The sequence below is a fragment of the Apaloderma vittatum genome, unplaced genomic scaffold, assembly GCF_000703405.1.
Source record: "Apaloderma vittatum isolate BGI_N311 unplaced genomic scaffold, ASM70340v1 scaffold15865, whole genome shotgun sequence".
Classification (NCBI taxonomy): domain Eukaryota; kingdom Metazoa; phylum Chordata; class Aves; order Trogoniformes; family Trogonidae; genus Apaloderma; species Apaloderma vittatum.
Genome location: NW_009715617.1, coordinates 19,052 through 34,674, shown reverse-complemented (window position 1 = coordinate 34,674; position 15,623 = coordinate 19,052). Strand labels below are relative to the sequence as shown.

The window sequence follows — 15,623 nt, the reverse complement described above, 5'->3', positions numbered from 1 at the left end:
TTCCGTTTTGTTCCTGGGGGGAACCAAAGGTGCCTGAGCAATCCACCCACCCAATACTTCATTGCAGTATTTTACATTGCGGCTTTAAAAACCTCACGCAGTCCAAAAGAATACCATTGTAGCAGCTCTTTTTTGCTTCCTGTATATATGTCGTATTGGCCTGCCATTCCTCTCTGAAGGAACCCACATTTTGAATCCTTCTCTGAGCTAATTACCTTGCATACAAAACCCCCCAATTTGAATCAACCACTCAACATTAGAAAATGTAAGAATTAAGGTGTCAGTTTAGCCCCAGCTGATAACTCAACTGGTAACCCAGCCACTCGCTCGTTCCTTCCCTCCGCAGTGGGATAGGGGAGCGAGTTGGAAGGGTAAAAGTGAGGAAACTTGTGGATAGGGATAAAGACTGTTTAAAAGGTAAAGCAAAAGCCATGCGTGCAAGCAAAGCAAAATACAGAATTAATTCCCTGCTTCCCATGGTCAGGCAGGTGTTCAGTCATCTCCAGGAAAGCCGGGCTCCACCACGCATCATGGTGACTTGGGAAGACAAACGGCATCACTCCGAATGTCCGCCGCTTCATTCTTCCTCCCTCAGCTTTATCTGCTGAGCGTGACATCCTATGGTGTGGGACATCCCTTTGGGCACTTGGGCTCAGCTGTCCTGGCTGTGTCACCCCCAGCTTCCTGTGCACCCCCAGCCTGCTCGCAAGTGGAGGGGGGCAAGGAGTGGAAAGGGCCTTGATCATGTGTAGGCACTGCTCAGCAGTGAGAAAACATCCCTGAGTTATCAACGCTGTTCTCCGCAGAAATCTAAAGCAGAGCCCTGTACTGGCTACTGTGGAAAAAACTTAATTATCCCAGCCAAAAGCAGCACATAAAGGTAACCATGAAGCCTTCATGCAGATTACCGTGACTATAGATGACAGCCTTTAATTATGTGACCACATACTTCTTTCCCCTTCTACAGTTCCTGAGGGAGAGAGTAGACTTGTCAGGAAAGCAATTAAGTAATCCGAATGCTAGCATTTTTGTTTCGTTTTCACAACAAAGAAGAATATTACTCAATAGCAAATGTAACAACATTTCATGTAGACCTTTAGCAAGGAAACAAGTTTATCTTCTGTGCAATCCCTGAAATTGAGAGGGTATAATTTTATGGTGTTATGCTGCAATTAACACACCGTCGACTTGCAGAGAATGTTGCCTTTTCATTTGCAGAGGAAATCCCATGTTACATCTGGTTCTGTGTCGTATATTTGTTTGGATTCACAGCACCACCTGATGGCTGAAGGCCTGTTTCCTAGCTTGGGGATGCTGTGCATCCCTTGAATTCAGTTCCTCTTAGAAATGAAAATAAGGGCACGCAGTGGTGCCATGTCTGTGTTCTGCAGGGCACGAGCAAACTGACTGTGAATGCATAGCAAGTTCCTCTAAAGTTTTGTGTCTCTGCCTTGGAATATTAAAACAAATATTTAAAATTTTTTTTTTCATATTTAGGCTCCTTGACCAAGGTTTCAAAAAAGATTCATGTTACTCGTAACCCCTTCCAGGGAGTTACCTGAAGCGATAAAAACCCCAGATATGTAGAAATTCCCTCTGGTAGTGTGGTGGAGCCCAAAGGTTTGACTGAGCCTGGAAGCTCCCGTTAGGACCAGTGAGTAGCTGTGGCAGTGGGGGGAAAGAGAGGTGCCTGCGGGGCCGGGCTGAGGAGCTGACCCCCGTCACTGCTCTAAAGTGCTTGTGCTGCTGCAAGTCAAACTGCCTATCAAAGCACCTGATTTTACAGGATCGTTGGATGCAAAAATATCTTGACATTGGCAGCACTTCCAAACGTCAAATTCTGATGCAGTCCACAGTCTGCAGAACTGGTACGAAAAAGCCAAGGTAAAAAGAGAAGAAAGTCAAAGGAGGTGAGCCTAAGCAAGAGTGTCCCTTGTAAGCGCTCCCTGGCATGGAATAGCCTGAACGAGGTTTTCATTTTGGTGAGCTTGGGGGAGAGGAGATACGTAGGAGGAAGCAGATTTGTGCTCGGCACAGCCATTAACTCTAATGGGTTATCCATGCAAATCCTCCACATGGTGAGAGGGAATAAATCTCTGCGTGTAAATCCTTAATGCAAGAATATTTGTTAAATACAGAATAGTGTGAAATCAATTCCAACAGCCTTCAACCTTCCTCCTCTTACTAAACCATTATGTATGATTTTATTATTAAATCATAAGCAGATGCTAAAGGAATTTATGGAATGAAATTAGAGTAAAATGACTGGGCTCTGCAGTGTTTGTGGCTTAGTGTTCAAGCACAGTTCTTCAAAGTTTTGTGGGTTTTCCCTCTTTTACTGGTTGCAGATTTATATCAAAGCAAGTGTTGAAAGTTACTCGAATTTATAAAGATTTCTTTATATACATGATCTGAATTTTTTTTTAAACTCTCAGTGATCTTCTTACAGAGCCAAATTTTGGTTGATGGGAATTCTGTCCAAAAGAACGGCAGGATCCCAGTGAGATTTATGCATAGGCTTGATGTGAAGTTTGTAATAGGATTGAATGTAATGGAAACATTTCCCAAATGGAACCTAGGAATGAATATAGTCCAGGAAAACCTGTTTGTAGCATTTGCCATTGCTAGAGAAAATCCTTTTGTTTTCTTCACTGCCTCTCAAGCACATTTCTAATTATTGCAAAATATATTCTGAGTGTAATGAAGAGCTCTATTTTACATGCTTGAAATAAGAGGATGTCTCCCTTGATACCTCAATTCTTGAATGTTGAGGTGATTTGCAGGTGTCCTGGCCTCCTTAATTACCGTGCTACAGAAGCAGGCTGTTTTCAGATGCTTCCAGGAATACAGCAACTCCAGCTTTGCAGTGGTTAAGCTTTAACCTGCAGCTTTGTAGTCTTGTATGGGTGGTTGCAAAAGGAGCCAGCGGTCAGTTTGGATTTTCTTTGCTGCCTGCCTGTGGGACCTGTGCAGGCCTTAAGAAAATCCAGCAAGGCTGTGTGTAGGAACTGCAGTTTGTCACATTTCTGCGCCATGCTTGTAGTTGCTGCTGTTTGCGCAGTGAACACTTCAGGTGAAATTTTTCGTGACAAGATAAGGAAAACTGATGCTCCACCTGGATTATTTGATGCACTGGCCAGAGAGACAGAATGGAGAAAGGGGAAAAAATACAGAGAGAGAAAAAGTAAACATCCTGACAAGCTACTCGCTCTAGTCTTAATCACTCTGGCAAGTATTGATCATCCTGTCTCTTGTTCAGAGTGATGGTTATAGCAGCACTACACCCTGTGTGGGACCTCCACACCAGCTTGTAGTTCAGTGATCCCACACTAAGCAGGGGCCTCTCAAGCGCAGTGCCATGCCTCGCTACCTCCCTGCCTTTGGGTGGTGCGTGTGCTGTGGATGCCCAGTGCTGAAGGTGGTTTTGGGGTCTGTTACTTACAGACAGAAACTTTGAGGTGGCTTGGAAGCACCGTACCTGTGCACATTTCCTGCATCTCGGACAAAATCATAAGGGGGCAAAAGGGGAGGTGAGATCAGGGGAAGAGATGCTGTTAGGGAAGGGGGAGTTGGGGTGAGCTTCCCGCTGTACTGCTCATGCGGATGTATCACTCATGCAGCCACTAAAACACACCATTTCAGGCAAGATACCCTAAGGATTACATGTATGAAAAACAGATTATTGTACACAGTGACTTCCTGAACTATAATGAGCTTTACACCCAGACGAGAAGCTTTTGAGAAGCAGTGCATGGATTGTCTTATTTACTCTCTTGTGCTTAAATAATTCCTTTTGTTTTCACAGGCCGATGCTGGCTGGATGCTTTGGAACTTGCCCTGCGTTGCTCCAGCCTCTTCCGGCTCAGTGCCTCCAAGCAGGGAAAGGATGGAGAGATGAACTGCTCAAGTGATTCTGCGCATGCGGGCCTCAACCACCTCTTGCATGCAAGCCCTATCTCAGACCAGGAATTCTTCCAGTAAGACAGGACTATTACTTCTTAGTGCACAGAGAGGTGTTGCATGGCTCGCTCTTGGTCATTCTTTTAACTCCAGCATAATCTAGCCGGAGTCTACTAAGAAAACCTGCTTGAAAAGCAACCTGTATGTTCTGCTGCGTCCATCATTAAGATACAGGGTTGGAGCACGTGAGGTTTGTTGTCACCTAATGCTTGAGCACACAGACTGGGGTCTGTGCATGAACAATGTTCTTCTGTCCCCTGCTTGGGCCAGAACGCTGACTGGAGATGCTGACGTGAAAAATGGCTTGTCTGAGTACAGATAGCAGGATGTAGCTACTAGAGCAGACCTGTAGCTACACAGACACAATCACAATCAGCTAGCATGTACAGCTCTGAGTTTGATCTGTTTTTTAATAATGTGTTCTCTTTTTTAATAATACTGTGTCATAGTCAGCAGAGTGTACACACTGCATCCTTAGTTTTATAATTACTTTCTCTCTACAGGGGTTTTGAGTGACTTCCAATTTCTTCCTTGATGCATCAGATACATTTTTACATAAGTGAAAGAAGTCCCCACAGCCTTCTTTCTGTTCATATTCCTACTATTACCGCAGCATTTTGGAACAACACACATCAAAGATCTGTAAGCATTAAAACCCCCAGGCCTTATCTGTTGCTTATAGCTAAATAGGCAACTTCAGAAATCCCTCTGGTGTAGACACTTGGCCCTTGGAGCGGGAACTGGGAGATGCAGTGTCTATTTCTAGTTCTGCTGACACAAATTCGACTCTTACGGCTCACAGCACTGCACCATTGGCTACACAGCGTTTAGGGTAGTGGTTCTTGCATTCTGCGAAGATATGCCTTGCATAGTGGGACTTCACCTTTACATGATTTTCTTGGCCTCTATTATAACAGGGATCTGAGTCTTCTTCAGAGTGTTGAGGTTTTTTCGGTCCCATGGGGCCGAAGGGGTGACAGCGTTTTGGCCTGCCCTTTGCTCTGGAGGGCTCTGGTATTCCCAGCACGTATTCTCCGATCCTGCTCTTTAGGGTTTTAGCTCGAGTTTGAAGGAGAGCTTTCCTGAAGAGCAACGGCAGAAGAGAAGGAAATCTGATGTGTTACCAGGGCATGTGCCGCAGTACTTGTGCAAATGCCCTTGTTGTTCTTGGGCTTCTTCCATTGTACTTTCTTATTCCTTTCTGCCTAAGAGGGAGTCTTTTAGGACTGTGTTCAGTGAGGTAATGAATCCAGGAGTGGACTTGCATTTTCAGCTAATGGATGTGTGTACAAAAATCCAGTATTGAAGTGGAGTGTGTGGCACCGAGAACATTCAGTCAGACCCATGGCTACGGTAAGGAAGTGCAGAATCACAGGATCGTCGGAGTTGAAAGGTCCAAACCCCTCATTGCCCAGAGCACATTGCACAGGCTGTATCCAGGCGGGCTTTGAAAGTCTCCGGAGAAGGAGACACCACAACCTCTCTGGGCAGCCTGTTCCAGTGCTTTGTCACCCTCACAGTAAAGAAGTTTTGCCTTGTAATTAGATGGAATTTCCTGTGTTCTAGCTTGTGCCCATTGCCCCTTGTCCTGTCACTGGGCACTGCTGAAAAGAGTCCGGCTCCATCCTCCTTACACCCACCTTTTAGATATCTAAAATAGATATCATTGATAAAGTTCCCTCTCAGTCTTCTCTTCTCCAGGCTGAAGTCTCAGCTCTCTCAGCCTCTCCTTGTAAGACATGCTCCAGTCTCCCAGTCATCTTCACTGTTCTCTCTTGGACTCTCTCCAGTAGTTCCTTGTCTCTCTTGAACTGGGGAACCCAGAACTGGGCACAGTATTCCAGATGTGGCCTCACTGGGGCAGAGTAGAGGGGAAGGATGACCTCCGTCAACTTACTGGTCACACTCCTCTTGAGGCAGCCCAGGATACCATTGGCCTTCTTGGCCACAAGGGCAGATTGCTGGCTCATGATTAACTTATTTTCTCCCAGAACTCCAAGATCCTCCTCCCCAGGGCTGCTTTCCAGCAGGTCTGCCCCTAACCTGTACTGGTGCACGGGGTTGTTCCTCCCCGGGTGCAAGACCCTACATTTGCCCTTGTTGAGCCTCCTTGAGTTCCTCTCTGCCCAACACTCCAGCCTGTCCAGGTCTTGCTGGATGGCAGCACAGCTCTCTGTCGTGTCAGCCACTTCTCCCAGTCGTGTATCATTAGCAAACTTGCTAAGGGTACACTCTGTCACCTCGTCCAGGTCATTGATGGTTATGTTGAACAAGGCTGGACCCAGTACTGAGGCCTGGGGAACACCACTGGTTATAGGCCTCCAACTCAGCCCTGCACCATTGGTCGTGACCCTCTGCGCTCCGTCACTCAGCCAGCTCACTGTTCACTCATCTAACCCACACTTCCTGAGTTCCATAATGAGGATGTTATGGGGGACTGTGCCAAAAGCCTTGCTGAAGTCAAGGTAAATGACATCCACTGCTCTGCCTTCATCTAACCAGCTGGTTATGATGTCATAGAAGGCTATCGGATTGGTCAAGCATGATTTCCCCTTGGTGAATCCATGGTGACCACTCCCAATAACGTCCTTGTCTTCCGCACATTTAGTGGTGACATCCAGAACGATTTGTTCCATCAACTCTCCAGGGAGAGAGGTGAGGCTAACTAGCCTGTAGTTTTCTGAGTCATCCTTCTTGCCCTTTTTGAAGACTGGAGTGATACTGACCTTCCTCCAGTCCTTAGGCACCTCTCCTGTTCTCCGTGGCCTTTCAATGATGATGGAGAGGGACCTAGAAATAACATCTGCCAGCTTTCTAAACGCTTGTGGGTGCATCCCATCAGGGCCTGTGGATTTATGGATGTCCAGTTTGGCTAAGTGGTCTCTAACCCGGTCCTCCTCTACCAAGGGAAAGTCTTTGTCTCTCCAGACCTTTTCTCTTCTCTTACCACCAGGGACCAGGATTTGTGAGGGCAGGCTTTAGCAGTGAAGACCAAAGCAAAGGCATTTAATAACTCCACCTTCTCTGTGTCTTCCACCACTAGGGCATTCACCTGATTCATCAGCGTGCCCACATTTCCACTAGTCTTCCTTTTCTTATTGATATACTGAAAAAAAACCTTGCTTGTTGTCTTTGATACCCCTTTCCAGATTTAATTCAGGTGGGCCTTAGCTTTCCTCATTGCATCCCTGCATTCTCTGACAACATTCCTTTATTCCTCCCAAGTGGTCAATCTTGTTATCCGTGTTCTGTAAGTTTGCTACTTCGATTTGAGTTTTCCCAAAAGACCCTTACTTATCTATGCAGGTCTTCTGCCTGTGCTTGATTTGTCTAATCATAGAGATGAAGATAAAGTTAAAACTCTATTAAAATATTTCTTCAAAATATGATGTGTAAATGGCACTTAAATGATGCCTTTGTTTCACCTCTTAGTTGTTCTACATAAAAAGCCCTCTTGAATTAGAGGCCTAGGCAGTAGCACACGTGGTAGGACAGAGTACCCACAGTTGGAACCAGATTTTTCTGACAGGCTCAGGTTTTAGCTGAGCCTGGTTCAAGCTGGGTGTCCAGTGTCTGGTCATCTAGACTCTCCTTTCTGAGTCCTACCACTTAACATGTGCACACACTTCCCCAGTGCTTAAAGCCTGGTTGCAGGACAGGGGAACATCTTGCTGCCATCCCTGAAGGAATAAAGAATATTTAAACAAGGGAGAATGCAAAACCAAAACCGTGCGAGTGCTGAGCAATGGATTTTTGGTTTGCCGCTGACAGTGGCTTCCTCATAGGGCTTCAATCATTCTAATTAAATGCCTTCCCTACAGGGAATCTTACCAATTAAATTGGCATACTGTTGTTAGGGGGCCAGTTAATTACATTTAACTCTATATTCAAATTAGCCAAACTACTCTGTCAAGAAAAGAAAAAGGAAAGGGAGATGATGGATATTATAGGGAGAACGAAACCCAAGGGAGTTGGCAAACATGAATTTTCCATTGAGCCAAAGTTGCATTTGTCTGCTGGCTGCTTTGCTCCTTTCCTGCTGGGAAAGAAGTCAAGATTATATAGCCATTTTAAAATCCATGTCAGTAATAGCATATAAAACTGAGAGGCAGAGGAGTGTGCCAGTGAATCAAAGGCTGAAGTACTGCATAACTCAGTGATTTTAGACAAGAGGCCTGTAGGGCACCAGGCACTCTTCTTTTTAGTATGAAGTTGTATTTCTTGTGGTTTCCATGTCTTACCTCCAGCAACCCTAGGAATCTGGCTCGTTTACTTGTTTGACAAGAGCCAATGTTTTGGTTTTGCTTTGGGCAGAAGCGTGGTATCAAACCTGAAGAAGTCCTGGTCACTGACTGAAGTTTCCAGGAACGTCACTAGAGAACAAAGCATTGGTATAAGACAGTTCCAATATGCTGAAGCAGTAAATTAGCAGTGAAAAATGCCAAGTTATTCATATTCATGCTGGGAATCTGCTGCTGACTTTTAGCATAGTCATTCCCTTCCAGCTTTTAAAGCCTGGTCCAAATCCTATTGGAGGCTCTTGGGAAGTCTTTAGACTGTTTTACTTCAAGCCCACAGCATGGGTTTTTTTTTTTTTTTTAGCGTATCGTATGTGTTCTGTGACAGTTCTGTTTGGAGGAGGAGAAGAGCCTGGCTCCACTTCAGCATCTCAAATTTGTTTCTCAGAATGAGGAGCTTCTGTTTTTCCTTTGGTTCCCCAGAGCATCTCCTTGGCTCTGGATGTGTTAAGTCTTGCCTTATTTGTGGCTGGTGGGTAATTGATGCACAGTTGAGTGGGATTTCACGTGAATTTAATTCCCACTTGGGCTGAACTTGAAATCCTTAAAAATAATGGGGGTGAGCAGAAGGAAGTAAGAAAAGAGTAATTTGTTGCACTGAAACTTCAAGTATCTCCCAAATGTGAGGCAGGTGACACTGAAAAACACTTGCTCTTCTTACAAATGTAAAACAGAAACAAGTGCTACTTCTCAGCCATGAAACTGCACTTTGAAGCATTTTTGCCTCATGGAGAAAACTTTCACTAGGTAAGGTAGCATAGCAACCACAGACAAACCCATACTTACCTGAAAAAACGGTACTGAAAAATTAAGAAATAAGTTAGGCATTTAGATGACTAGCAACTAAAAGCTAATCACTTCCTGATCCTACCATCTAGGAAGTATCTGTGCTGAGGAATCGTGGAATAGTCTCTCTAAACAACTCCCTCCTCACCATTTTTCTGCTTTCTTATCTCAAACTCATGCATGTGCTATACGCTGTGCCTCCAGTGTGTTTGGTCACAGTCCAGTCACAGTCCAGTCATTACACTTGCTGGTTGCTAGGTAAGCAGTGAAGGCAGGTAATGTCAAACAGCAGATTACCAATGCTGGAGTATAGTAATAATTGACTCTGGTTTATGATCTTATTTGTATTTTACAGTAAAACTGTAAATGAAAAATCTTGTAGTTTATATATATACACATAGACATATACGCATACATACATATATATATGAATGGTGTTAAAAGAAAGATTTTCTGAAGGCACAGAAAGCTGTAGACAACACTTCCAAAAGAACTATAGAAACTGAGCTTCTCCAGAAGCTGAGCTGTGACTGTCACAGTGTGGCTTACTTGGCATAGTAAACATCATCAGCTTATTTCAGCGTGTAGTTGGAAGGTGAGATCTCCTGAAAGTTGATGCTAGTTCTGTGTTCTGATTCTTCTGTTGTTTTTTAAATCTAGCCCTGACTAGCAATACCTAATGATTTTTTTAAAAATAAAAAAATAAGAGTGGAAACTTTGAACATTAATCAATAATCACAATTGGAACGTGCCCAGAAAGGCCTGAGAAAAGACCTGTCATGGAGAGATTTAAAGCTTGTGGAGCTGTGTGCCACACTTTGCAAAGAGCAGTTTGGAGGAGAGGATTTTGATGGAAAACACATCTCGCTGTTTCTGTGATAAAACCCTGCCATTCAGGAAATCGATGCCTTACCCTCGTCTGGGCTGCACTCCCTGTTTTGAATCCTGGGCAGTGTTTTTACCTTATCTAAAAATGCCTTAAATAATCTGGTTTTGTAAATTGAAGCAAGTAATGAAATGTGCATTGCAGTTTGAGTGAATCAGCCCTGGAGAACCACCACCATTTGGAAAATGATGCTTTTTCGGACAAGTCAGAGAGAGATAACGTAGAAGAATCGGAGAATGAAACACATGAGAACAGCCGGAAGACAAACGAAAGCGAGAGTGATCAGTCAGAAATCCATGGAGAGGTCTCTCCGGGAAGGAAAGGGACGACTTACATTGAACAGATCTATGAGGAATTTGGGGAGGTAAAAGAAAAAAAATTATTTTAATCACTGCCTGTTTCTGTTAAAATGTCTCTCTTCGTAGTATTTGTCATTCAGCCTTTTAGACGTATGGCAGTTCAGAACCAAGTTTGTGAGTTCCAGTGTTTTACACATAAAGCAATGCACAGCTTTCTGCTAAATTATGTTGAATTATCATGTGCTCTAATAATAATGCATTATGAACATCAACACCACGACTGTGCTTTGGCGTGTTTCCAGCATCAGCGATTACTTTAACCAGTTACTGCATTAAAGAGCTGCCTAGCACTGACACGGTGCTTTGTGGAGCCAGCGGGGGGGCAGTTTTTATTCTGGGCCTGTGTCCTGGCCAATTAGAATACTCAGTCCGAGTGTGACAGAAAATATGATGCTTTCATTTTTTCATTATGCATGGAACATCCTTTTTGTGTGTCCTAATGGAGCACTTGAGCCACTTGATTCCTAAATGACAGTTTCTTGTAGGAAAGCCATTTCTCCTGTCATTTAACAGCAGTTTCAGTTCCATATAAGAGCCTTTGTTAGCTGGATGTCCCTGTGACACCTCTGAGGAAGGCAGCAGTAGGGAGCTGGGGGAGCCGCGTGTGTTTGGTGAGAATCAGTCCAGGCCCGTAGTGGAACTGAGAAGGCTCTGAGCATTCCCTTGCCGGTTGCTTCAAACAAGGAAGCCTTGTTGGTGCTTCAAAAAAACCCCACTTTGCTAGAAGGCTCTTTCTTTCTTAGAATCATAGAATTGTTTAGGTTGAAAAAGACGCATAAGATCATAGAGTTCCCCCGTTAACTGAACAATGTCAGATTCACCACTGAAGCATGTGCCCTAAGCAGCACGTGTCCATTAAACACCTCCTGTTCGTTTCTCCACAGACTCCTTATAGCAGGACAACCTACATGAGAGACCACAAAAGAGCGTCTCTGCTGTACCGCCTTGCAGAGGTGCAGGAGGAGTTCACTTTTGCCTCCTCCTTTCCACAACCCAGCCTCCCCTGAGAGCAGCGCTTTGTGCTCTGGAGGCACCAATCCTGGCACCACGGGTTTGCTGCCATTTCAGATGTCAGGTGTGAAGTGCAAGTCCCTGTTGCAGAAATTGTGCTTACAAACAGGACTGTTGCCTACAGAGACAAAAAAAACAATTAAAAATCTCTTCTTTTTTGCATCTCACCCCTCAAATCCCACCCCAGACCGACAGCAAATAGTAAGTGGGTCCAAACAGGGAAGTTTGAATATAGCTGAGCAACAAAGCAAGAGCAAAATGAACTTTTTTTCTGTCAGCTGCTTATTTTGAAATGACGTTTTGCCCATGAGCTGTCCTAGCCATGGCAGGCTGATACTTTGATGTTTGAAATGAGCCTTACAGGGAACACTGATACGTGTATGTGTATGTGTGTGTGTAATAGATCTCTGCCGTTTTACATTAAAATTATAAAAATGCCATACAAACCAAATGGAAGGAACTAAATTTCTGCTGTAGAGTGACACTGTAGTGTAAAATAAGGCTAACCACAGGGTGACTGCTCAGGCAGAAGTAGCATTGAGTGGTCTTTGAAAAAAAGTGCCATGTAGCCTAGGTGTTTTATTAGGTTACTGGCCAAGAGCTGGGGCTGTAGTCACCAGTGACACACGGGACTGGATGTTGGGTTTATCCCACGGGTGACAGTAAGGTAAGGAGTGTGTGCAGTGACGTAGTTAGCTATCAACAGTGGGTGGAGAGATACCAAGGTAAACACATGCCAGGTAATAACATCAACTGTCATCTTAAACTGAGACGGCTGTCTCTCAGTCTCTGTGTACAGTTCAGATTTCACAGGACAAAGGTCACAGGTGCAAAATACCAGTTTTAAATTTTCAGCTTGGCTTTGAAAGCTTGCTTGAAAGGTGTGCACGTATGAAAGTGCACCTCTGTGCGTTCAAAAGGTGCGTGCTTGTGCATCTGGAGTCACAGTTTTGCCTTGGTTGCAGTTGGAATGTGAAGGCAGAGACAAGTGACAGAAGGACTTCGAGATTGTAAAAGGTCATCCAGAATATAAAAAAGGTAGACTGATAACAAACAAAAACCCCTTTTTTCCCCCAAGCTTTTAGTTTTAATAAGTTAAAAAAAGGAGTTACTGAGGGTGACGGATTTTAAGGGAAAGTAAACCAGAAGTTACGTGAAGTTGTTCTCATCCTCCTGCACCTTCTTCTCCTTCCCTTTACAGCCGTCCATTCTGCAGTGATTCATTCTGGGTAACATTTTGTACAGCAATTTCAACGTGGTATTAATTTATATTGCCAATACACACACACTTGAGAACCTGGATAAATAATGAAAGTTCTGACAGACCCGTATATACTGTAAGCCCTAGCTGATGCTGTGGTATTACATTCTTTGATGGTTTCCATTTGTTCTTGGAGCTGTGTATTGCATCAGACTGTCACAAGAAGAATGGTACAATAATGGAAAAGCAAGGAAATTAAAAGAACTTTTTTGTTCCTCACTGCAAAATTCCCCTCAGCCTGCAAGCTGGCCTTAGTATGTTTCTGCATGACTAGTAAAAGATCTGACTGAGAGCCAAGAAGGTGGTGCTGGGAATGCTCAGGTGGTGAAAATGAGTGTTCAGTGATTTCAGATCCTATCTGGATATGCTGTTTGTGGTGTCCCAAACCTAAGTCCATTCCAGAAGTGGATCTGTGCCCTTTTTCTCATAGAAATCTCTTGCCTAAAAACAGTAGAAAGCCCAAGTATTCTCTTCCACTGTTAAATTATGGTGCTTAGGATGCATTAAAATGAGATTCATGCTTGAAGATATAATTTTCTTTCTCTAGTGGCTTGAAAGGCCCATTCCTCCCTTTTAATGCTCATGTAGCCCCACTGAATGCAGAGGAACTACGCAGTTATAGCAGGAACCACAACATAATCAGTGGCTTTTTCACCATGACCTGCACTTTGGCTGTGAAGGGCCCTGAGCAGTGAGTGCCAGTGCTGTAGTTTCTGTGCAGGTCACCTGGCAGTGGGACCTCTGCTGTACTTGCACTACCAGTTTGTCTCATTTGGATTTTGGAGGACTGCTTCTGTTCTTTGTTGTTTACTCATCTCCTAAATTTTCCTACCTGTATAATAGTAAATATTACAGTCTCTCATTTGCTGAGAATGGGACTGAGAGTAGCTACACACCCCACCAGGCTGCAGTGATGCTGTAACAGCCCTGGGCATGTCCACACCTCCTGAGGGACTGCAGTGCAGAGTCCCCCTGGTTAATGCTGGTCCGGGTTGGCCCATCGCAGTCCTGAGGTGTGTGAAGGCAGAGGCTCAGGAAGGAGCACAGCAGAAGTGTCCTCCCTGCCTCCTGCCAGTTCTTGGAGAGGCCCAGGGCTGCTTCTGCCACTCCCTTTAGTGCTTTGAGGATTCGTGTCTACTGAGACAGAGCTGACGTCTCTTTGCAGTGGTGTAGCTGAACATCCACCCTTGTATGCCTGGGTGAGCTTGGACACTCCAGGTAAATGCACCCGCAAGAAATGGTTTTCCTCTTTCTGCCCTCAACTTCCCTTTTCCCATTGTAGACAGGCGAATCGTCTCAAACAGAAACTGTCTCTGAGGAGAACAAGAGCCTGATGTGGATCCAGCTGAAACAGCTGCGACCTGGCATGGACCTGTCGCGGGTGGTGCTGCCCACCTTCATCCTGGAGCCACGCTCATTCCTTAACAAACTCTCTGATTACTACTACCATGCTGACCTGCTTTCCCAGTAAGCAGCACACAGAGCCTGTCTGACCTGTGCACTTTTCTTATATTTACGAAAATGTGTTAACGGTGTTAGCTTGGTGCTGGCTAGGGTGCGTTTCTGTGATTGAAAGGCTCCCAAATAATACTCAGGTCTCTGGAGTCCACGTAAATCGAACCAGACACCAACTACAGTGACCTTTTCAAGATGTGCTGCTGCCAGTGAGGGGCAAGGAAAACAGTTAAAACTCTGGACAAAACTACCTTTGCACATCTGCATTTGCCAACATTGACTGTGACTGGTGGGGATCCAGCTCATGTGTTGGAGCATCTCCCAACAGAGCTCTGCCACCTTCTGGTGTACTCGTGTACAGAGGGGAACAGGACAGAGCAAACAATTGTCAAGCACTTCTGCCCCCAAAAGCAATATAATTATGTTGATTGATAAACAAATGAGAAACGTCTTTTAACACCACTGATGAGAGAAACCTGCTGGGAGCAGCAGAGTAGAAAATAGAAAATGTTATGCTTGCAGATAGGACCAGCCTTGTCAATGAGATATGCCTGGTGTATTTTTAAACCACTGCATGCAATATTTGAATAGCAGCACTACTTAATCATGTTTATTTCACTGCTTCTGGGTAATTTTAGAATCGTGGTATTTTCAAGCCTTGTTTGTGGTATTTGTAACATCTGAAGTTAAGGAAATGGTTCTTGCTGGTGCTGAGATCTAAGAAAAAGAGGTTTGGAGGTTTTGTTAAATAAACCTCTTTGTGGTGTGGATGATCCTTCTGAATGGATTTTGCAAGAACTTATCCAGACTGATATTCAAATCTGACTAAATGGTTGGAAATACCTGAAGCTCTGTGGTTTATGTTTACCTCCCACTTATCTTTGAGTCGGGAGAGGTTGAATGAGATGACCTTGAGAAGTCCCCTCCAACCTAAATTATTGTAGCGCATCAGCTTCAAAGATTGCTTAAAGAAGAGGGAAACAAAGAAAATGGGAGAAAAATAGAATTTGATCCTGGTGGAGTAAGCATTATTGGGTTTATGAATCACACTGTATACTGTTAGCTGTAACTAAATGCTGGAGTGAGTCCAGTCCTGCATTAACATACCTGAACGTCCAATTAAATCTGATACCCTCCAGAAATGTTATTAGACTTTTTTGCAGGAGCACAGGGCAATGGGTGCCACTTTTTTAGAGTTTATATGTGTCTTATGTGATGTACATTACTAAAAAAAATATTAAAATATTTCTGCTAGCAGACACCTTTTTCACTGGAAGCAGCACCAAAGTTACTTCCCTTTCGTACTGGGGAGATACCATTGAAATTCATGTTGTTATACTGGTATGAAATGAATGAGATGTGTGAACAGTATAATAAAGAGCACTTTATGTTCTGTCCTGCAGGGCGGTCCTTGAAGATGATCCATACAGTCGAATGAAGCAAGTATTGAGGTGGTATCTGTCTGGCTTCTATAAGAAGCCAAAGGTAAAAGAGTGCATGAAGTTGGGGTTGCAACAGGCATTGAAATCTTCTGCTATGGTTGTGTATTTCTTTATTGCCTTTCTTTTGACACTTCACCTCTCATACTGTTTAGGAGACTTTGACCA

The 15,623-nt window shown here is 44.1% G+C and overlaps 1 protein-coding gene across 1 annotated transcript in view; it reads left to right on the top strand.

Moving 5' to 3' along the window:
• OSBPL5 (oxysterol binding protein-like 5) overlaps positions 1-15,623 on the top strand; it is a 59,133-nt gene that overhangs the window by 26,185 nt on the left and 17,325 nt on the right. The window contains exons 8-11 of the mRNA XM_009869230.1: positions 3,806-3,977; positions 10,075-10,294; positions 13,844-14,028; positions 15,420-15,501. Coding sequence (XP_009867532.1) covers positions 3,806-3,977; positions 10,075-10,294; positions 13,844-14,028; positions 15,420-15,501 — 659 coding nt within the window. The remainder of the gene's footprint in view (positions 1-3,805; positions 3,978-10,074; positions 10,295-13,843; positions 14,029-15,419; positions 15,502-15,623) is intronic.